We start from the raw sequence: 25,804 nt of genomic DNA, 5'->3' as shown, positions 1-25,804 counted from the left end.
AATTATCAAACATCAACGAAAAACTTTTTCTTCAAATTGATATGTTGTTGTTGTGGGGTTTAACGCCATTTTTCAGCACGATAGGCTATACATGGCGGCCAGTATTAATGGTGGAGGAAGAACCCGGAAAACCCCGGAAAGAACCACCGACCCATGAGAAGCTACTGGCAAGCTTTCTCACATGCCCACATTGGCTGAATCTTAGACTCGAACCGCCGCAGACAGAGGTGAGATGGCAGTGATCCGTAACGAAGAGCGCTTTCGACCACTCGGGGCCCCTCAAATTGATATGTAACTAACTAGATAAATATGGTATTATGACCTGAGAATATTCTAAAGAACTGGCATTTTACAGTAAATCCAATTTCAGCATACATCATAAATGGCATATTTCAGTATAGTTTTATTTTTCAAAGCAGAATTAAGACATTTCTCTAACATTAAATATATCTCTTAAGGCACTATAGCATGCACAAAATGTGTTGACCATTTTTCAGTAATGTCCATTCAATATCCTTTGAAGTACACCCCACTACACACTGAAATCTCAAGGACTTACAAGTGAAGTCTGGCCTGAACTACACTGTGCTGTTGGGTTACAGACTTAATTGATTTACACCCATGACTGCTACTAACTGCAGTACGTCCTTTAGGATTATAGCGGCAATCCACACCTGCCCAGAGAGAATCCACTCCTGTGTGGAGTTGAGTGAAAAGTTACACCTGGTGAGAGAAGTACAGCTAGAAATAGTGGGTTTTCACAGATACAGTCCACTGAACTACATTCAGCTGCACTCTCCACCACCAGGAGTCAAAAAATGGTCAGTATACTCATGGGTACCAATTTTTGTAGATATTGTCATTGTTGCAAAGTAACAATTTTACAACAAAATGAACAATGATGTGAGAACATTTTGAGATCTTACTCAATCAACTAATTTAAGTACATGTACTGACAAAAATATAATTTTTTCTCCAAAACCACAAACATTGATACCTACGAAAATAAATACATTCACAGCCCTGATATTTATATTCCATCAGTATGGAAAATACCTAGACTTAATTGGCATCATGAACACAAATGGCAATGCTTGCGATTATAATTGCATTCCTTACAAAATGGTTACAGGTTTGTGCAGCATTCCTCAACTCATCCACTTTGAGTTAGCAGAGGTCCTGCCCATTCAAATTCTCTTCTTTCGAACCAAATGACTGATATCTTGAGGCCCAGTCTTAGAAGATTCTTTAGGAAAATACTGAACCTTTTCTTTTTCCTTTTCCTTAACTGAAGGCTTCATTGATCCTATACTTAACTGTAGATAGTTGTAGTACAAGAAAAACAACACAAAATGTCCACAAGAGAATGCTGCAATAAGGACAGGGAACAAGTCCGGAAGATGTGGAGGTGGTTCCATTGCTACCATTGCAATGGTGAGAGCTATTGCACCAGTCAAAGAGAGATAAAACTGAAAGGCAAATGAAAAGAATTATACTTATTATATACTTAAATCCATGTTCCATTCCACCTGCACTAAATTAATCACACACTATTTTCCCATACTAAAGGTTGATGAGGCTACATTATTGAAATCCAATGCACATTAAATGTGATGTAGGACTACTACTGTTTACAGAAAACATGATGTATGGAAACACTACTGATGGAAAATCAAAATCAAGATATTATATTTCTGAAGAATTTTCAGTTGTCAGTAGAGCAGCCAGTGTAAAGAGGGCAGTGGTTACTGACTAACTGACAATCCCAGTTTCAATTTTGCTGAAAAAATAAAATTGGAAAACTGGTGAAACTGCTGCTGGAAAGGGCATATCAAATATTGTGCACAATAATGAGCTGTGCACCGAAAACACAGACTCCCATTTCTAACAATGGCAATGTATTATTATAAAAAAATGAAAAACAGTTGTAGTATTATTGTTGCCATGTAAACTTTGAAAGCAGTGAAATCCAACAGCTCCATTTATGTTACTGCTTTTATATGATGTCACAAAGAAGTAATCATAAATTGGATTCATCAAGAATGTACAATGGATGCAGGCTTTTAAAATCATTCACAGGAAAAATAAAAGATTTGTTAGGTTTTAATGAGTTTCATGATTTTTAATTTTGCTGTTTATTGGCTGATGGTACATAATAAATATACTATTGAATTTGTATAAAAAAATATTAATACAGACTCAATGTTATGGCAGCCCAATCAGTTAGCTCATCAATATGAATATTTTTCCATGCAGATCAATAACCAATACTTATTAAACACTTTAAATCAAGTCCTATTTATTTTGCATTCCAGAAACTATTTAATATTAAACTATTAAGTAAAGTAAATAAGCTCATATTTAGTCATTTTGGTCTGGTATGGTCTGGTAATTGACAGCACAGCAACACAAGTAGTTTATTTAGTACTGAGGATATCAGAGATAAGTGCCTAACCCAAGGACACAACATAGTAACTGACACAGAATGGTCCAGTGCTAGGATTTCAACCCACGACCTTTCAGTTTTGAGTCCAGTACACTCGTCACTAAACCACTGCAACTTTCCATATTGTAGCTGAAGATCCATGACCATGCAATGTAGGACTGCTTTTGTTATATAAAACATGGCATCTGGAGACACTGATGGCAGAATAATAAAAATCATGAGATTTTTAGAAAAAATTTCAATGTAATTCTGATTTTGGCAGTATATTTAAAACTGCAAATCATATACAGGACCATGGTTATTAACTGAGTCAGCATTTCAGTTTCAAGTTCAATGACGAGAAAATGAAACTGCAGCAAGAGTCTCTAGAAGGGATTAATGCTCTGCTGACCAAAAAAGAAATTGTAGCAATTCACCCCAAGTCTGTTTCTTCCCATCTTTTATACTTATCAACTGCTGTCTTGAAACTGTGTCAGATATTCTTTGGAAAGCCCAACATATCAAATCTGGCAACACCCAGAAAATGTTCCATGGTGGGGCACCAGTGCCTGAAATGACCTATATGCAAAAGTTAATCAAGATAAATGAATAGACGGAAGGACAATGGTGACACTGTCATTGTGAGGCATACAAATATTTTCTTATATTGATGAGATATTGGCCGCATAAAACCTGCTATGGCCTTTGACCTTGAACATCATATTATAGAGTGGAGATCACTGAACTCTTCTCATATACTGTCAAGAGTTACCCACATGCTAAGTTTGGTTAAATCCAAAATTCTGAGTTTCTGTATCCACAGGCCACTGTACTTAAAAAATACAAGGTACTGAACTAGAATTTAATGTCATGTTCTTACATGTCTACAAATTGGTTTCATACTTGTTTATGTAATCATGCTCAAAAGCCATTACAGATAAAACCAGAGTCAGAACCTTTGACCTTCAAATCAATATTAAAATTCTGACTAGAAACTTGTTTATTGAAAAATATCTGAATCCAAGCTGGATCATTATTCATTGTTATATGTGTAAGTCAATGTGTTCATAAGCTCAATTAAAGACTAAAATGCAAGCACTGATGTTTGACTTAACCCCCAAGGTCAATTAAAGACTAAAATGCAAGCACTGATGTCTGACTGAACCCCCAAGGTCAATTAAAGACTAAAATGCAAGCATTGATGTTTAACTGAACCCCCAAGCTCAGTTAAAGACTAAAATGCAAGCACTGATGTCTGACTGAACCCCCAAGGTCAATTAAAGACTAAAATGCAAGCACTGATGTTTGACTGAACCCCCAAGCTCAATTAAACCTAATTTTCAAACTCTACACAATCAAGGAAATACTAGTGGTCTGATTAGCATCTTGTTCATTCAGGCTATATTACAATAAGTATTTTACTGAAAACATCATTCAAATTTTATCGTTCATTCAAGAGGAATAGTGAAAACAATGATTCTAAGATGGCCACTATGGCTGCCATATTGTATCTCAGATCAGCATTATTTTCATTCAGGATTACATATGTCAGCGCTAATGCCATTATTTATTCATAAGAAAAACAGCCATAAAAAATTTCAAGCTAGACAAAGTTGGATTTTAGATTAAAATTTTCATATTGGGCCAACTATATATTGCAAGAAGTTTTGAGGATGATCACTAATACAAATTGTGGCCTTACGGGAAGTCAGATTAGCATAATTTTCATCAAGGACCATCTACATATTAAGAAATCTATTACTGAAAACTATATGTTGATGTAACCATCTATTCTAGAGAAAAAGCAATAACAAGCATTTAAAAATGGTCACCATAGCAGCCATGTTGGACACTGTCACCATTTTCGATCAGAACTAACTACATATAGTAAAAAGTATTTGGGTAAAAGTCCATGTTGAATCAACCATTTGCTCATGAGGGATAGCAATAACTACTTTCAAGATGGCCACCATGGTACCCATACTGGATCTCAGATCAGTGCCATTTTCATATAGAACCCACTAAATATTAAGAGTGTTTTGGTGAAAATCCCATGCTAATATGACCATCCATTCTGGAGGAGTATTGATAAGATTTGCAATATGGCTGCTATGCAATTCTAAATGGCACCATTATTTTACAGGACCAACAAGATCAAGAATCTCAAACTCAAATTGCCACAACGGTCATGTGAGGACTAGTACATCTGACAGAGGACTGAATCACTTGTGGAAAGAATTTGCATTATTATTTTACAAACGCCAGGTGTTGTGTCATTGTGGGTGACAGGAAATATGGGTGGCATGTTTGAGACCCCTGAACTTGTTGTTGTAGGGTTTAATGCCATTTTTCAGCACAGGATAGGCTATACATGGCGGCAAGTATAAATGGTGGAGGAAAAACCAAAGAGAGTTGAACCCATGCAGACGGATGGCAGTGATCCGTAACAGTGAGCGCTTGAGACCACTCGGAGCCCAGAGACCCTGAACTAGACCGTGGGATGAATGTGTGTGTAAAGTTTCTTGGCAATCCTCCAAATAGTTTACATGTAAGTAGTGACGATAAACTTATTCTAACACACAGATGATGATGGATAACAGCCCACCCTATATAATCTTCTGATCTAAGATCAGTATTGCTAAAAAATGAGGCAATAACTCCTACAAAAAAAGTGTAGCACAAGGATTGTCAGTTTGTGCATCTTTAGATGATGACCTTACTACATACCAAACTTCTCAGTGATCCATAAAAAAAAATTCAAGACAAACTGCACTAATGAGATTGTGTCATACATTGCATTAGGAAAACAAAAAGGGCACTAACTCTTGTATAAACTGCAGAAGCAAAGTTATTAACTGATAATGCACATCTTCTGTTAATGACCATATGGACCAAGTTTCATGTCAATCCATCAAACATTATGTTACTAGTTGAGTTAACAATATTGTGCCATAAACTGCATTATGTTACAATACAGAAAGGCAATAACTATAAAAAAAATTCCAGGAGCATGGTCATTTTGTCAAAACAAACAGCTTCATGTAATGACCAAAAATATTTCATAATTCCATGGCAATCCATCAAAAATTAGAGGAATAGCTATGCTAACGAGTTTCTGTCACACACTTTATGCAACACAAAAAGGGCAATGACTCTCAAAGAAAATCAGTGGGAGCAAATGTGATATATGTGAGACCAATAACTTGGCATCTTTGTGTGTAAACTAGTCATTACCAAGTTTCATAGTAATCCATCAAAAACTGCAGGACAAGTTGCACTAACAAGATCATACCATTGACAGTTAAATGACACAAACAGCAATACATCTAACAAAAAATGCAGAAAAAAGTGATCTGCCCATATGTGCATCTTTTATGCGATGTCCATAATATTTATGCATTTTCATGGTAACTGGTAAAAACTGGGACAAGATGCACAAATGAGATTGTGTAATACATCGTTATGAAATAAATGCTAAATAATTCTTACTAAATGCTGTAGGCACAAAATGATTTGTCAAAATCTGCATTTTCAGGTGTCGACCATGATAGTTGCCAAATTTAATGACAAACTAGATGTACAAACAAATGCTAGAGAGAAGGCTAGACAAATGGATGGAAATATGGTCTTGTGGCCAAACACTAGGATTACCATATTTTAAGCATTTTATCGAAGCAGAAACATACTTCCCTGTGGAACAGAATACTGCAGTGTGAACTTAATTCAAGCAGAAGTTTCAGAAGCAGTAACACAACAACAATAACATGAAATATTGTAAAAATCAGGTCCATTTATTGCAGAAGAGCAGTGTGATTTGGATTTTTAACAAAGCTTTAACAATTTTCATATTGCAACAATGTCTGGCAGTGTGGCAGTTTATAGTGCATCTAGCACTGGGGCATCATGCCGCAGACATGAAGCTACTGGTAAGCTTACTCACTTACCCACAATGGTTGAGCTGAGACGCAAACTCATGTTGTTATTTTTGTTGTTGGGTTTAATGCCATTTTTCAGCACACGATAGGCTATGCATGGCGGCCAGTATTAATGGTGGAGGAAGAACCCTGGAAAACCCCGGGAAGAACCACCAACCCACTCAAACTCATGTGGACAGAGGTGAGATGTATGACACATATGTAAATATCAGTGCCATAACTTGGCCACCCAGGGCCCCTGTAAAAAATGAGACAGAAAAAGAGAAAACAAACGTTACTGCCCAACCAGATACATAGCCTATAAAGCTTCAGAAATCCTCTATGTAGTGGGTGGGGGTATGAGATAAGAAGTGATGACAAACCAAATTCCAAAACCACCACCATTCTTGACATTTTTTAAAGAATTTACCCAGAAATGGGCTAAAGAAAAACAAAAATTCAAAAATGTGTAAAACCTTTGAATATCTGAACCAACCACATAGCCTAGAAAATTTCATATAATCCTCCTAGCAATGTGGAAGAGATGAACTGAGTACACCAACTACCCCTTGTTGACAATGCTTCCAGAAATATCTCCAAAAATGGGCATGACAAAAATAAAAACTACATTTTCAAGCATCCAAACCAGCCACATATCAAGCTTAGAAAGTCTCAAACAAACCTCTCTGGCAGCGTTGATTAGTGTTGTTCCGAATGTCGATTATAATCGATCATCAGCTGGTTGAGCGAACCAATAAGATAATTTATTGTGAAACTCCATAATCGATTCTGTGTAAAGGTAGACTACTTCTTTTTTGCTGCATGCAAAGCACAAGGTTAGTAAAAATCCAAGCCTCTAAAGTTGATCTGAATTATTTATTCCCTTCACAACTACAAATATAAAACCATACGATGTTCCATAGGTGCAAAATTTCATAATTAGGAACATACAGTCAAGATTACATAATCAAGCTGCTAAATTGTTGAGTTAATAAATTTTAACACATTTTGATGATTTGTTTCAGTTTAAATGCAAAATCATCTGTAGTATTTGTAAGCAATAACAAACAAGAAAACCATGTCCTTCAGTATTTTAAATTATAAACGCATCACATCTAAATAAAGATTTTTGGGGGATTGCAGCAGTATTTGTTACATAAATGTTGCTTTCATTTAACAAAGCTGTAGAACAAAAATAACATACAACAGAAAAAATGTAATATTATTAACTAGTTAAAGTATACATGTGATAAAAAAAAAGAGATTACTAATATTCTGAACTCTTGATCAAAGATATAATTGTATAACAAACAAAATTTAAATTTGCTCTTAGTAACCAATTATAATCGATTATCAGTTGGTTAAGTGGAATCGATTATTGATCATGAAGTTCTGACTGATTCCCATTACTAGCGTGGATGTAGAAGTGATGTGATGACAAGCTCTGTCACAAATGAACTGATGGATGGACTTACACTACACACAAATGAGGCAAATTTTTTCAGCTACACTTCACACAAATGAAGCAAACTTTGCAGTTACACTACACACAAAATGAAGCAAATTTTGCAGTCACACTACACACAAATGGAGCAGATTTTGCAGTCAAACTACACACAAATGAAGCACACTATGCAGTTATACTGCACATAAATGAAGCAAACTTTGCAGTTACACTACACACAAATGAAGCAAACTTTGCAGTAACACTACACACAAATGAAGCAAACTTTGCAGTAACACTACACACAAATGAAGCAAACTTTGCAGTTACACTACACAAAAATGAAGCCAACTTTGACTTCACATTACACACAAATGAAGCAAACATTGCAGTCACTTACCACTAGTCTACAAAGTTTTAGCCACCATGCCTCGCTGCCAGTGGCTGACATGGGAAATGCTGACATATACAGGATAAAGTAGATAAGCATCAAGGCAATGAAGGCAATCAGCAACCCATCTTTGATCAGAAGTGGCAACATGCTGCAATAGAAATAATGATAAACATAAATTGGACTTAAACAAACCTCATTATATTTGACCTTGAGAGACTGACCCCCCACACACACACACAACCACCACCACTGATGTCTTGCCCCAACTGGACTGATTCAAACTCAAAAACATCTGAACACTTCCTACAGTGGCAATCTAATAACAGACTCAAGTTTCAAGCTTTTTCTGTGTTTAAAAATGAAATAATATATTAACAAGAGTCCCCGAAGGGTCTGACACTCTAAAGGTTAAAAGTAGGTTACAGGAATCCACATGGAATATTTTTCATCCCTAATTTTATTCTTTTCAATTGAAACCATCTCAGACTTTCATGAGAAACTACAACAATAATAAAAAAAATCTAGTAAGTGAGACCATAACCCCAATGTCAATTAAAGGTCATCAAACTCATTTACAAGAGTTCTGAGATGTGCAAAATATGCTGAATCAAACTCTATTCCTTTTTGTTAAAGTTCAGGCTTTCAAAGAATGAATAAAAAAGATTTTCAAGATTGACACTGCGGCAGCCACCTTGAATATTATATCAACACCACAATGATCTAGCTATGACACAAAAACATACCAATTTTCATTTAGATATCTTAAAAAGTTGAGGAGGTATAAATATTTTTTTTATATTGGATGGACAGACAAGCTGATTCCAGTGTACCCTAACAACAAAGTTTGTGGAGTGGGAGAGGATTGAAATATGAAGGAAAAAAAAGGGAGATTTAGAATAGAAAATGCGTTTAATTCCTTACCTGAAAGTGGATATCAGCAAAAACCAGAGACTGGACATTGGCCGCTCAGGAATAAAAAGGCACACGGCTCTGTAAACACAGCCATTATTAGTATAGTTTTATATAGAAATAAAGATCACTAACAATAAAGAATAAAAATTGTCAAAGATAATTTGGCAACTGATAAGATTAAATGGTTACAAATATTATCTGTGCTGAGTCTTTCTCCTAATTTATATGCAACTGATATTAAAATGGTCAAAATGACCATTCAATATACCAGGATGGATATTAGTGTACGTCTTTTCAACAAATAAAAATGTCAACTGTTGCAAGAAGTATTCCCTGAGGTTGGATATAAATTTACTTCTTATTACCATAGATATATTTCTGTGGAAACTAATAAAAACTAATCTTACTTCTGCCAAGAAATAAGATATTAAAAGTTCAGGATAATCTAATAACCATGCTGCCTAAAGGAGATTGGAGAGATTAAATACCTTCCAACTTCAGCAAGGTCACTGTAAGCAAAAACATTTTGCACATCTTAATGCCATATATATATATATATATATATCAACCATAGTTAATTTTAATAGAAGCCCCCCCCCCATTTTTGTCCACAAGAAGAAAAGAAAAAATTAATTCCTAGATAATTAAAGCAGTACAAGGGTAATCCAATGACTGTTAGAAAATCACAACAATTTAAATTATGAATGTTTTCAGTGAAACAGTGATGTAGGGTATTTTTTTATAAAAAAATTGATAGCATTAACAGTACACATGCATACTAAATTTGAAACAATTCCACTTCAGATACATTTTTAGACTGTTTTCTGCTGGATTTTTAGGATGATGGTAATATTGCTAATAGAAACCGCTCTGATGGCTAGTGGTTAGAGCATCTGCCTCGGATGTGGGATGTCATGGGTTCGATCCCTGGCCGAGTCATACCAAAGACTTTCAAAAATGGTAGTAACAGCTGCCTTGCTTGGCACTCAGCATTAAGAGGTTAGTGTTAGGACTGGTCAGCCTGGTGTCAGGATAATGTGACTGGGTGGGACATTGTGCTACATGTCTGTGGCATGATGCTCCAGTGCTAGACATCGTTATAAACTGCCACACTGAACACTCTGTAGCAATACAACTTAAAAACACACCCACACACCCAACCCCCTTTTGAAAATAGCTTTGTCCCCCGGGCATCTCTCCCCCCCCCCCTCTGTATATATATATATATATATATATATATATATATATATATATATATATATATATATATATATATACACACACACATATACACATACACATACACACACATACTACGGGTGGGTGGGGGGTCTTTGTGTATGTAAAAACATATTTGTATATTGTACTCAATAAAATTGGAGGATCATCTATGACCTCATTCCTAGAATTTGCAAAATATCACAAAAGATGCACAAGACAACATAATACAGTAAAATTTCAGAAAATAAAAGAAAGTGCTAGTGTTAATATTTGTTTTTAGTTTCTAGTTTTTGGATGTTACAGACATTAGAATGTTTCAAATTTGGACTGGTTAAGTCATTCCACTGATGCTGATTCTTTATATCATGATATAATTAATGTCGGAATTATGCAAGTTGAACAGCTTATGGCAGATGATTTAAGAAGTCATGCATCCAAAACAATCTGAATAGACATTTTCGTTTTGTGAATTTGTTCACATGTAATTTATATTCACTAGCAAGTCAAATCCAACTGCAAACTGCACACACCCAGATCAACCATTTTATAATATGCCGGCAGATTTGTTTCTATGCAGAATGTCTGGAGTAATCAGTAGAACAAACATTGGTTTGCTGGCACATTAAGCAATGGCTGACCAGGGTCTCTTGCATTTGGACTGAACTTTTAGTCTTTTTTAGTCTTCACATAAAAAATTAAATTTAAAATTCATGTGAAATTGCATTAATGTGAAATTCGTGCAAGTTGAAATTGTGCAAGCTGGGAGATACCTGCATTATAAAGAGTGGAACACTTACATAGCTGGAATAAGTATACTCTTCTCATGCACGTGGAAGGAAAAAAGGAAAAATGCCAAGGAAGAATTAATCTGCAAAAGAAGCAACAAATATTTTTATCACTGGAACCATGAACTCTTTGGTTCAGTCTGGAATTAACAGACAGTACTTGAAATCTGACTTTTATGCTGGACTTATATCTGATTAATGAATTGTCCCAAGTTCTGACTGGTCAAATATGAATTTTTATTTTTAAAACACTAGTACATATATACAGCACTCCCTCATTATTATGACATCTATGGCAGCAATAGAGTATACCACCTTAAAATGAAGCACAAAATAATTATACAGACACACAAAAATACAAACTGACAAAGGAGCAGACAGAAACGTTTCCCAACATTTCGAGCCAAATAAAGCTCTTCATCTGGGGAAAAAAAACAATTTACATCCACAAAACAAACAGTAAACATAAAAGCTAAGATAAATTCTTGGCTCTTACATAATTCAATGATGGTGAAATAAAGAAAATGTTTTGTTTTTTAAAATGAAGAAAGAAGATAAAATTAGTAAATGGTCTTAAAACGGCTAAACCACATACAGCTCTCCCTCATTATAATGCAGTAGTTGGGGTCCATCACTACTGATTGTGTTATACCAAGTACTGTGATTTATATGGAACCATGATGTATTGAGTAGAGCATAATATACAAAATCATGTAACAGCATGCACTATCAAAATTTGTAGGGGGCCCCAAGTGTCTGAGTGGTCTAAAGCACTCTCCATTACGGATCACTGCCATCTCACCTCTGTCTGTGCCGGTTTGAGTCTCGGATTCAGCCAATGTGGGTATGTGAGAAAGCTTGCCAGTAGCTTCTCGTGGGTCAGTGGTCCTTTCTGGGGTTTTCCCGGGTTTTTCCTCCACCATTAACCCTTTACCTCATAGAGCATAGTTACAAAGTGCAGCACACTATAAATAGAACACCTGTTACCTATTCGACTCCATACACATAGGCCTGCTTGTTAACTGTTAAGCAATGTAGTGTATGTTACATTTAGCAGCAATTTTAACCATTTTACATTTTTGGTACACATCTATTATGTGTGGAAAAATTTAAGAGTAAAGTCCGATTGTTATAGCTGTGTAATTATTTTTCACGGAAGAATTTTTTATGTGCTTTAAAATCTTGAGAGAACTCGTTCACCGTCAAGTCAGTGAGACTGCATGACCAATTGTAGCTGCCATTTCTTATACTCAAAATTTACAAGTTTTTTGTCCACGTCTACATCACTAAGTCATCTGAATTTGGTAATTTATAAAAACTAATTGCTGCCTACATCGACATCAGAGCCTTTACCCAAGTTATTGAAGCTTTCGTAATTGTGATTTTAATCATGAAAACTTTGTAAGTACTGAATGAAATCTGCAACCTCCATTTTGGAGAGTGTAGATTACAGTGACCACATGATCTGATGTAATTGTCATTCGCAGAAATGAATGTAGTATTTGATAGGGGGCTTTCCTCGAAGGTGGTGCCTTGAAAACCAGCTTAAAATGGCTGATGTTTACAGCAGATGTCAAAAGGTGCTTCCATGTGAATGGAGTAGAGATGTCAAAGGGCGCTTCCATGTGAATGGAGTAGAGGTGTCCAAAGGAGCTTGCATGAGGTAACGGGTTAATACTGACTGCCATGTATAGCCTATCGTGTGCTGAAAAATGGCGCTAAACCCCAGAACAACAACAACAACAAAATTTGTAGTGTTTTTAAAGGAAATGTGGACATAAGACTAAGTTTCACCCTTTTATCTTTAAACCCTTACTGTTATATATTGGTATGATTTTGGTCATGATGTCCACATTAGTACATGAATCACATTATAATGAGGTGCATTATAACAAGGTTGGAGCTGTATCTACGTTGTGCTGCTATCAGCCCAAAAAAGTTGTATAACAATATTCAGTGAAGAATTATTGCGCCTATCATGCACAGATAGTGTTTTGACCCAATTCCATGCTAAGAACAAAGAACAGACACAATGCATTGTAAAAAATCAATGCCATCTACAAAATGTACAAAAGAAATTACATCTTGGTCAATGTATGCATGGAGGGACTAAGGAAGTATGTCAAGAGCATGGTGCAGCAGTAAAATGAGTAGGAGTCCCCACTAGTATATGTACCTGGTGCAGTGGTAAAATGGGTAAGAGTCCCCACTAGTATATGTACCTGGTGCACTGGTAAAATGGGTAAGAGTCCCCACTAGTATATGTACCTGGTGCAGTGGTAAAATGGGTAAGAGTCCCCACTAGTATATGTATCTGCACACAGTCGATATTGACATCAATAGCTTCAGAGAAAAGAAAACAAACGATAATATTAAATGGAAAGATTGAAGAAAAAAATAAAGTGCCTTCAAAAGTAACATTTCTGTGTATTTTCTAATCTTTAGACAAGAAATATTCATAAAATAAACACATCATATCCCTAGTTTGATCAAAATTATCAACAATAAACCTTCAAAAATAAATTGTTCTTTGAAATAGCATATGCTAAATGTAATCCATTATTTCCTAAGATATTTCAAAATGTTCTGATATTTACTGCTCTTATTTTTCCATCATAAATCCATAAAGCAAAGGTTTAATGCAATTAGTAGTCTGCAGTTCGAATTTCTGTTCTCAGTAAAGTAGATGACTTATTTTTCATATATTCTTCTCTTTTCTCTTACTCACTCATTTCCCCCCCCCCCCCCCCCCGGACAATATGTATAATAATGTCTTTCTATATTTAAAAGGGTTTGTGATGATTTCATTGTTTGTAATATGCTGGAGAAAAAAAACAGAATTACCAGTTGGGCCAATCTGGAAAGCTCTTCAAAATATTTCCTGGTTTGACAAAGTATAATTGAAAGATTTCTATTTATTGCATTTCAAAATCAAACAAGAGTCCTTTTAGGAACTGATGCTCTACTGAGTCCTTTTAGGGACTGATGCTCTACTGAGTCCTTTTAGGGACTGATGCTCTACTGAGTCCTTTTAGGGACTGATGCTCGACTGAGTCCTTTTAGGGACTGATGCTCTACTGAGTCCTTTTAGGGACAGATGTTCTACTGACCAAACAGAATCTTCAAGAATCCAAGATAAGTATACTTTCTTCATTTAATTGTTGAACGTGGAAAACATTTCTTATATTGTTGAGCAATACGGAATTTTTAAGATGGCCACCTTGATGTCACAAGAAGGGTTTCCATTCAGGAGGAGTAGCAAAAACAAAGTTTTAAAGATGGCCACTATGGTGGCCACATACAGTATCATATCAGCATACTTTTCATTTATGAGTTTCTAGACACAGACGATTTCTGGTGAAAACCCCATACTGATCTGACTCTGTTTTGGAGGATGAAAAATAATAAGATTTCCAGGAGGGCTGCAATGTCAGCCATTTGGATGTCAGATTGACAAAATTCTCATTTATAATGTCTTTTGATTAAATTTATGTCAATAGAAATCATTCCAGGAGATGTAACGATAACATGATTTTTAAGACGGCTACCATGGAGTTCAGACTGCATCATTTTTATTTATGACACACAAGAGTTTGATAAACAGTCTTTTGGTGAAAACACATGTTGATATGACTTTCTGTTTAGGAAGAACAATGTTTACAAGATTTTGTTCATGATGCGATGCAAAAACAATATTTTCAAGATAGCTGCTGTAATGGCTATACTGGAAGTCATATCAACACTATGCAGTATGCTAAGACTTTACATTCAGGAGGACTAGTGATAACAATATGTTCAAGAAAGCCACTGTGGCAGCCTTACTGGACGTCTGAGAGGCATAACTTGTATTCAAAGCCTACAAAACCTTGATATTAATGTGTGCATAAAGTTTCAAGGCAATCCTCCAAGTAGTTTAGGAGGAGCAGTGATAGGAAATCTGTGCCAATGGACAGACAGATAATGGACAACAGGCCATTTTATAATCTTCTCTGGTTTATGACCAGTAGGGCTAACAGGAACACAATAGCCTGTTCTGTTTCTCATCGCAATTTGTGATAGCACACAGTACAAAATCTGTCATTTTGTATTAGAAATAACCATGCAGTCAATATACCTCCACACTAGAGGCTGGTCTGATCATTCTATCCTAGCATCATATGTAACAACAAATCAAGCCTAATTCAAGGGAGGTAATGATGTCAGTAATTTCTGACAAGCTAACCTGTGAATAATTTCAATGATACCTGTTGGGAATTCAGTTAGAGAAACCACTGACTCTGTTTTCATCAACACCATGTTCAACAAAGAGCATGAAAAATTTGCATTTTGAAAATTTTGCCCAAATATGACCTATATAAACACGAAGAAAATGACGGCTGAACACTCATTCTTGAACTGGATTAAATTATTTTCATATGCTGCACTCTCAATTTTACATTTTTACAAATTTAAAGATGGCAGTGCATGTATTTTCATAGGGATGGCAAAACAAATGTTCCACAGAACCTGACATCTCACTTGCATTCATATGCTTGTCACTACAAGTCATATGCTTGTCATGACAAGTCATATGCTTGTCACTACAGTCATATGTTTGTCACTACAAGTCATATGCTTGTCACTATCTTGTCACTACAACTCATATGATTGTCACTACAACTCATATCTTGTCACTACAACTCATGTATCTGACACTGATAAACATTCACACAAAACTTAGCATTGTTGACCATAATGCTCAAATAAACAAGTCACCCAAGATAGAACTCACACAGCATAAAAACATACCTTTCTTTCTACTGGACTTTAAGAATGTCTATGACAATGACTGTATCATTGCTGCTGATGTGAAAGTGATTAAAAAATCTCCCCATTTGTCTCTTAACATACATCTTTATATGAGATATAGACACTGATAGTTGTTCACTGAGATATAGGCATTGAGAGTTGTACACTGAGATACAAGTAATGAGAGTTGAAAACTGAGATATAGGTACTGAGAGGTGTGTACCAAGATAAAGGCACTGAGAGTTGTACACTGAGATATAGGCACTGAGAGCTGTACACTAAGGTATAGGCACTGATAGCTGTACACTGAGATATAGGCATTGAGAGTTGTACACTGAGATATAAGCAATGAGAGTTGAAAACTGAGATATAGGTACTGAGAGGTGTGTACCAAGATAAAGGCACTGAGAGTTGTACACTGAGATATAGGCACTGAGAGCTGTACACTAAGGTATAGGCACTGATAGCTGTACACTGAGATACAGGCATTGAGTCATACTCCGATATATAGGCATTGGGAATTGTACACTGATATAGGCAATGATAACTGTGCACTGAGATATAGGCATTGAGAGCTGTACACTGAGGTATAGGCACTGAAAGTTGTACCTTAAAGCTGAATTCTGTTTTGTTCATATGAGATATAGGCAATGAAAGCTGTATTTTAAACATAATAAATATAAATTTAAAACTGAAAATACTAAACTCACCAAAGCCAGCTTGAACCGGTCTATACTAGGCCTAAGCATAAGATTGATGGCAGACGGAAGTACTGCCAAAAATGTGGTAACCAAACTGCAAAAAGATATGACAGGAAAAAATAACTATGGCAAAAAGCCACCAAAGTATCTGTATAAAAGTAAATAGCAGCTAAAATCATGTTGGTGTCTTCTGATTGAGATCAATCAAATTATTTCTCCTTTAATATGACTGCATGGTTTATTCAACATTCCTAAAAATAAATGGTTGAATGTGGATTACACCATGCACTGGATTACATGTTTGACAACACAAGATGCTGGATAACACAACATAACACAACATACTGGATAACACAATGCATTGGAATACACAATGCATTTTTCTGAGAACAGAATTTCTTGAGTGGATTTCATTCAAAAGTTCTATAGAATTTGCTTCATTTGTTTGATTACTTCTGTTATGAAGAATCAAATTTTAGCATACCATCTATTCCTACTTATAAGTCGAGTCCAACTGAAAACATCATAAATCCAGATCATTCTATAATGTACAAGCAGATCGGGGTCTATCTTGTTTGTTGTCCTGATTACTCTTGACAAACTGCATAGATCATATCTGCTGGCATATTTTATAATGACAGATCTGGGTCTGTGCAGTTTGCAGTATGATTCAACTTGTGGCGAGTACATACGATAATCTGTATATAATTATAAACTAAATAACTATCAACCTGTATTTTGCAGAATTTTCCCTTTTTGGTAAATTCAACTAGCTTGCAAATAATTTTTCTGTATGTAATTGAATATTCTTGATTGTAGCAACTTTTTAAAAAAAATTTTTCATCAATGAGTGCCTCATAATCTACCAATGGATGCTATCCCTTATGATATGGATAGCCTTGCCGATATAGCAGAAATAAAGAAAGTTTGGATCAATATGCGAAGGGCAAAAATTTAAGTCATGTAGGGCTCATAATAAGTTTAATTTTATAAGAACATGTTAACAATCTGAATTCACCACCCACATATACTCACTTATAAGCAGAGTCCAACTGCAAACTGCACAGATCCCAATATGCCATTGCATGATGCTAACAGTAATGGGTCTATGAAGTCTGTTACGAGTAATCTGTGGAATAAACAATACAGACCCCGATCTGCTGGCATATTATGCTATGGCAGAACACTATCTACAGCTGGACTTGACTTAAATGCAAGTACAGATGATAGGTCTTCTTATTCAAAAGCCTCATGCTGAATTTGTTTTCAATCTATGGCATCCTTCTAAATTTTGTTTTCAATCCATGGCATCCTTCTAAATTCAGTTTTCAATCTATGGCATCCTTCTAAATTTTGTTTTCAATCCATGGCATCCTTCTAAATTTTGTTTTCAATCCATGGCATCCTTCTGAATTTATTTGTTTTTAATCAATGACATCCTTCAAAATTTATTTGTTTTCTATCCATGGTATCCTTGTAAATTTGTTTTCAATCAATGACATCCTTCAAAATTTATTTGTTTTCAATCCTTGTCATCCTTCTAAACTTATTTGTTTTCAATCCATGACATCCTTCAAAATTTATTTGTTTTCAATCCATGACATCCTTCAAAATTTATTTGTTTTCAATCCATGACATCCTTCAAAATTTATTTGTTTTCTATCCATGGCATCCTTGTAAATTTGTTTTCAATCAATGACATCCTTCAAAATTTATTTGTTTTCAATCCATGACATCTTTGATGGTGAGCATATTTTGAGTATACTTACCACATGATGACAATCTGGTTCATAGTTAACAACTGTCGGAGCTTTATAATGACACTTAAGCTGCACCATATGTTTGCCACTTTGTCCTAAAAAAAGAAAAAAGGGTAGCAAATGCATTATATTGGTCACCCAATATGGCTGCCTAAACACTGACCCTAATCTACCATTGCTTGATGTGCCAGCAGATCAGGGTCTGTGTTGTTTGTTCTACATGGCTTACTCCTAACAAACTGTACAGACCCAGATTTGTCAGTGCAATAAGCAATCATATACAAGGTGATGTAGTTTGTAGTTTGACTTCAATGATAAGCAAGCACATACTGAATACTCCAAAACAACATAATTGATTACTGTTGTTGTTGCTGTAGGGTTTAACGTCATTTTTCAGCACACAATAGGCTATACATGGTGGCCAGTATTAATGGTGGAGGAAGAACCCGGAAAAAACCCGGAAAGAACCACCAACCCTGGCAAGCTTTCTCACATACCTACATTAGCCGAATCCAAGACTCGAACCCATGCAGACAGAGGTGAGATGGCAGTGATCTGTAACGGAAAGCGCTTTAGACCACTAGGCCACTCAGGGACACCAACTGATTACTGTAAAACCTGTACAAATTTACACACTTAAAAATATGTACTGCTTTCATATTTGAGTTTGTACAAATTACGTGTATCATTTTCATATCTGAGTTGGCATAAAATGCCTTTCTAAACAATGTTTGGGTACAAATTTTTTAATCAAGAAAATAATACAATATGAATTCCATAATTCTCAAAAATCCCAGAACAGAAAGATGCAAGATTCAAGTTTTTATCAGCTCCTGGTTAATAAGCAAATAAAATGCTTGTTTCCAATACAAGTAATGAGTTAATCACATAGTTTTTGTTAATCTATTGGTGCAGTGTGTTCAAGAATACCTGTTTCCACAACTGTAGTACCACTCCAGCAAAAGATTATCCAAGCTCAATTTTTTACAGGTTATGTTCATCATGACCTAATCAAGATGACCTCTGTGCAAGCAGTTAAATCCATACTTTTATGGATTTCACTGATATCTGACACAGCCAAATCTTTACATAATCTGTACAGTTTTTCTTCATTTGAAAATTTTTCTAAGTAGAAAAGTGCACAGGCACAAAATACATCAAAAAGTTTTCATCTTGCCCTCAAAGACATGCAAAAAAAGGTCAAGCATTTTGGTGGCAGCAGCACAAGGTGACTCTATTTTCTCACTTTTAGCATAAGACTCAAGCTCCAATTTGAAACATTTTAACTTTATGAAGATTTAATTGAAAGACCAAGGCCTGCATGTTGACCCCACAACTGAAACATTTATGCAAAATGTGACCTTGACCCCATGGTTAAAAGGTTGAGTGATCATGTTGTTTTGACTTCAAAATGATTAGTCCAAAAAATGAATAAAATTCATCAACAGATTTAGGAAATATAAGCAAATAAAAAAACCTTTTACCAAAAAAATCTAATGTAAATTTTCCATGACTGTGCCTTTGACCACCAGGTTATAGGTGCAAGCAAGAAAAAAAAAGTGACTCCGAATGAACTTCATAATGATTCATGAAAGTATTGTTCTCATTCATTATACCAAGGTACTTGATGCTCATACCTGCTAAAAATAATGTGTACTGAACCACAATAGAATGAGAAGGATACAAAATTTGAAAACTGCCTGTGGGGAGAGGTTGTGGGTTGGAGAGATATAAACAAAATGTCAGAGCAATTCAATGTTGAATATCGGTCATATTGTCCATAGTAGTATTCTGTTTTATACAGAATTGTACTATAATGAAGGCATTACAATGAGGGAGATATGTATGAAACAAATCCTTGAAGGAGCTTAAAAATGTAATCAAATGAATAAACCTTGAACCAAAACATTAATGCAAACATCAATGACTGTCAAATCCCAATGTCAATGACTGTCAAATCCCAATGTCAATAATTGTCAAATCCTAACGTCAATGACTGTCAAATCCCAATGTCAATGGAGTAGGTACATGTACTACTGAATGCTTTGTAACAATTCATCAAAAATATGAAGAAAATCCAGCATGGAGTTTAGGAAATATAAGCAATGACAGAACTTTCACCACAGCCTTAGAGCAAGTTTTCTATGATTATCACCCTGAATCCAATGTCATAAGGGTAAGTGTGCCTCAGAATGAACTGCAGTAGATTTCATGGAACCTGTCATACAAAGTCAAACAGCCAAAAGATGTGCAAAGGAAACTCACTTCATGCATACCCATAGATTTGAAAAGTTTTATAATGTGTGGCTTTGCAGGGTAAAAAAATTCATTTGCCTGAGGCCTGGGACAAGCTCGAATTTGGCCCTGACAAGCACAAGTTTGCAAAGTACTTGCCTGCAGGAAAGTCAAAAAACTTGAGAGATAAAGAGGTCATATTAAGTACTGCAATGTTTTATATCCTGCAATCTTGTTACAGAATATATATTAGCAAATTATTCTGGTGTTTATATGAAGTACATTCTTCTGTTACATAAATGCCTAGTTTCTTTACATATATCAATCCTTTATTTCATGTGATATGTTCTCAAAGTCTGTCATTCCATTTCATCATCAATTTTAAATCAGTCCTACATTTTCTCACACAGGCAAGATAATGTGAATATTTACAAGATAATATGAATATTTACAAGATAATGTGAATATTTACAAGATAATATGAATATTTACAAGATAATATGAATATTTACAAGATAATGTGAATATTTACAAGATAATATGAATATTTACAAGATAATATGAATATTTACAAGATAATGTGAATATTTACAAGATAATATGAATATTTACAAGATAATATGAATATTTACAAGATAATGTGAATATTTACAAGATAATATGAATATTTACAAGATAATGTGAATATTTACAAGATAATGTGAATATTTACAAGATAATGTGAATATTTACAAGATAATATGAATATTTACAACATAATGTGAATATTTACTACTAAAAGCAAGTTGTTTCAAATTGGAAATAAATATTTGAATTTATTAGTTCCATTTTAATCTTGAATACTTTTATGTATCTGAAATTCACCAACTTTCAAGTCCAAACCTTACCTCTGGCAATTTGTGATCTTGCTGACTTAAACAACTGGCTTGTCAAAAGATATTTTGATGCATGTCACCAATTTCAAGGTGACTTAGTTATAACACTCAAGATTTCTCCAACAGGTGTGTTTGGAAATAAAAGGTACACGTTTCTAACAATTAACCCTCTGGATTTTGTTAAAAGTGTGACTGATTTACCAATCATGTAGCACCCACAAATGGTGTTATCATCTGTTCTTTACACGATAATTATGGAGATCATTCCATAATTACCATTTGGAAAATAATTAAATCATTACAAATATGCGCTCTCAAACCATTTTCAAAAGTCAGGTTGTCAATGTGACCAGATGATAATTGTTAAGTAAAATGCATCAATAATTATTCTTGAATCAGTCAGCTGTGAGTATAATAAATCATTACAAAACATCTAGGTTTCATTATTGCTCATGTAGTTTGAAAAAGTTTCACTAAGTTTCCACAAACAAATCTAAGGAACCTATTTCAAAGAAAAACTGCCTGTATGATCTTTATCAAGTGCACAGAAAAAGTTCTAGTCATCGTGGATTAATAAATTCTCCTGTCTCAATATTTCAAAACTGCTCAAAGCAAAAAAAGGGACAGTAAATCTATCTTCCACAGGACTGACAATTATAGGAAAGATCCTATCAGATCCCATGATTTGATTCCACAAGACTAACAATTATAGGAAAGACCCATCCTATCAGATTCCGTGATTTGATTCCACAGGACTGACAATTATAGGAAAGATCCATTCTATCAGACTCCACGATTTGATTCCACAGGACTGACAGTTATAGGAAAGACCCATCCTATCAGATTCCATGATTTGATTCCACAGCACTGACAATTATAGGAAAGTTCCACCCTATCAGATTCCACGATTTGATTCCACAGGACTGGTAGTTATAGGAAAGATCCTATCAGATCCCATGATTTGGTTCCAGAGGACTGACAATTGTAGGAAAGATCCATCTTATCAGATTCCATGATTTGGTTCCACAGGACTGACAATTACAGGAAAGATCCATCCTATCAGATTCCATGATTTGATTCCACAGCACTGACAATTATAGGAAAGTTCCACCCTATCAGATTCCATGATTTGATTCCACAGGACTGGTAGTTATAGGAAAGATCCTATCAGATCCCATGATTTGGTTCCAGAGGACTGACAATTATAGGAAAGATCCATCTTATCAGATTCCATGATTTGATTCCACAGGACTGACAATTACAGGAAAGATCCATCCTATCAGATTCCATGATTTGGTTCCACAGGACTGACAATTACAGGAAAGATCCATCCTATCAGATTCCATGATTTGATTCCACAAGACTGACAATTATAGGAAAGATCCTATCAGATTCCATGATTCGATTCCACAGGACTGACATTTATAGGAAAGATCCATCCTGTCAGATTCCATGATTTGATTCCACAGGACTGGCAATTATAGGAAAGATCCTATCAGATCCTATGATCTGATTCCACAGGACTGACAATTATAGGAAAGATCCTATCAGATCCCATGATTTGATTCCACAAGACTGGCAATTATTGGAAAGACCCATTCTATCAGATCCCTTGATTTGATTCCACAGGACTGGCAATTACAGGAAAGATCCTATCAGATCCCATGATTTGAGCAAAGTTTATCTGACTGCATAGCTAGATGCATGCATGAAAATGGGAAGGAAAATCTGGTAAAAAGTCTGACAGCTGCATTTACCCAAGAGTTTGCGGCAACTCCAACCAGAAAACCATTATACAGGTTTTGAGAGGATGAACTGGTGCATTTAAAGTTTAATTGTATCACCACCTAAACCCTTGTAATGTATGGAAACCCCATCTCAGATATGGAGATGTTGTGCTCATTTTGGGGAAAATGGCAAAAATTTTAACCATGCCAATAACTTTATGTTCTATTCATGAACATACACTGTGGACATTAGCCATGCATTGCATAGTCAACCAACTTGAATCTCAGTGAAGAAATGTCCTACAGAAAGAAATTTGGGCCTGAAGCAAGAGGAATATTTACTTTCTATCATTACAGTCCAAAATGATGGAAAGCAAATTTATTTAGTAAATTATGTTTCTTGTATAATATTTACCTGATCATACTACATTAGGATAACTATCTTTGTTACCTCTGAACCAAGCCCTTCCGGTAAGTCAGAAAAACTTCTTCCCTCTACATAAACAGACAAAGGGAAATAACTCTTATGGATTAACATCTCTTTCTACCCACCTAGTGGCTACAAACATATCCAGTTTGAAGCAGTTTTTTTTACTTGAGTGATATGTTAAAGGATGCTCACATTACAGGGAAGTGTGGGAGGGACTATTTCTAATTGTGATCAGGTAAGTATTATTTGCGAAATGTAGTATACTAAATTATGTGTCTCCAGCAAATACATTATTACATTATATTAACAGAATAGGTATGATGAAGAAATGTCGAGTATCCTACTCTACCCATGTAATCAGTAGGAACATGACTGCGCTACTAAAAGAATAAACTTCTCTCAATGTTAGTTCAGCACAACAAGAGAAAATTTATTATGCAAATACATTCTAATCATTCCTTTTTTTCTCTACATATCTACCTGTATTTTTCACATACATCTTTTTTTATAACTTCATTACTTGAATCTGATTTTAAGCTGTAAACAACATTAAAAAGAAAACAAAAACCATATATCTGTAAAATAAATATAACACAATTTTCTTGAAATATCCCATATACAGTGTGACCCTGCTATAACACGGTAGTTGGGAGCCATAAAACCCGACCATGTTATATACCAAACTGTGTTATATGCAACCAAGTCAGTTAGCTGAAGAAAATGTAAACCCAACAAAACCAAAAAATTGTGTGGGGTGGGTGGGGGTAATAAATGCGGATGGCAAAATACGTGCTTCGTCGGCACAGTTACCATCTTAAATTGATGCATATTAAATGAGAAATACACCTGTAGTGAAAACAGAGAAGACATAATATAATAGTTTACTTTATTTAGAGAACCATGAATTGGTACATATACGTATATCCTGTTTATATATAAATGTCTAATGTATAGCATGACTAGAGTATCAACACCGTGTACTCACCTGTGAACCTCATCATAAACATTGAATCCACAATACAAGTGATTCCATCGAAAATATGCACACTCACAGCTTTAAAATATTCATTATTTTTGTAACAGGTCATATTGGTCTGAATTAAGTGGAAAAACAACACAATCACGTAACAAATGACGAAACACATTTGCTTTAAAGTACGTTCCAAGTCAGTAAAAGTTAGTTTGCATTTTAAGCCGCTGTTGGTAGCATTCGTAAACATAAACTTTTTTCCCTACAAAAAGGAAACTTTCAAAGCACAGTTAACATGTTCCAGTCACGTTGGAAAATAGAAAAATCCATCAGATTCCATCACTATTATTTAAGTTTGGTACTGATTTCCTTTGAAGAAAAGTTCTTTGCTGTTGCTGAAAGATTGCAGTCGGCTTTCTTTGATGAAGGGTGCATGCGCTATTGAAGTCACCACAAAAGGACAGCTTTGGAGAACCAAACGATTGCCCATTTCTTATTGTGGCGGCAACATCAAATAATTGTATTGCATGATTGAGACTGGTATTTCTCCCATTTGCTGAGTACGTTTTCATAACAGTCTGTGCTTCAAAGGTAATCTGTTTCCTTTGAAATTTCAGCAGGCTATTTTATCTGGGTACATTTTTAAAAAGAAACTGGCTGTCGTTTAGACTATTCTAGTTACCGTCTCTCCATGCCTACTGAATAAACCAATAAGTAAGATGTATTTTTACTTTTATTTTACTTTTACATTTGTGGTAGAAGCGTGACGCTACCTTCCACGCATGCGTCTGAAAATTAACAAAGGGTCAACGGATGATAGAGACGCAGGTGTTCTGATGACAGGGATTATTACAGAAAACTGAGTTTTCTGAAGGATTTAATTCTGAGTGAAAAGAAGAGGAATTTTATTTACCATTCACATACAAATGTCAGTCTTTGTAAATATATTAATTACTAGCGAACGGCCGAAAATCCGATGAAAGATAGATTATGAGACAATGCCTCGTCCGGTTGATCTCCGTTACCAGAAATGTCAAAAACAAAAAAGCGGATATTTCAGAACATACAGAATTCATGCTAGATGTCAAGATAAGTGGATTATGATATAACAATGCACTGTTTAGATGGTTTGTCAGTATGGACGAAGAATTTGTTTATGTAACAATAGATAAATTTCAGTGCATTTTATATCCAGTTTGCGGCTTCCTTTCATGGGGCCTCTG

General features: G+C 35.2%; 1 protein-coding gene across 1 annotated transcript in view; it reads right to left on the bottom strand.

Annotated features, from left to right (window-relative positions):
* Positions 1 to 279: 279 nt before the first annotated feature.
* Positions 280 to 25,804, bottom strand: part of LOC149807467 (dolichyl pyrophosphate Man9GlcNAc2 alpha-1,3-glucosyltransferase-like) — a 69,461-nt gene continuing 43,936 nt past the window's right edge. The window contains exons 9-14 of the mRNA XM_089966903.1: positions 18,354 to 18,439; positions 16,594 to 16,678; positions 11,108 to 11,178; positions 9,099 to 9,167; positions 8,184 to 8,325; positions 280 to 1,469 (exon numbers count right to left, since the gene is read on the bottom strand). Coding sequence (XP_089823029.1) covers positions 1,188 to 1,469; positions 8,184 to 8,325; positions 9,099 to 9,167; positions 11,108 to 11,178; positions 16,594 to 16,678; positions 18,354 to 18,439 — 735 coding nt within the window. The 3' untranslated portion in view covers positions 280 to 1,187. The remainder of the gene's footprint in view (positions 1,470 to 8,183; positions 8,326 to 9,098; positions 9,168 to 11,107; positions 11,179 to 16,593; positions 16,679 to 18,353; positions 18,440 to 25,804) is intronic.

Source organism: Sinohyriopsis cumingii, chromosome 1 (genome assembly GCF_028554795.1).
Source record: "Sinohyriopsis cumingii isolate HCF-2022 chromosome 1, ASM2855479v2, whole genome shotgun sequence".
Classification (NCBI taxonomy): Eukaryota; Metazoa; Mollusca; class Bivalvia; order Unionida; family Unionidae; genus Sinohyriopsis; species Sinohyriopsis cumingii.
Note: the sequence above shows the minus strand (reverse complement) of the source record. Positions and strands in the feature narration are given on the sequence as shown.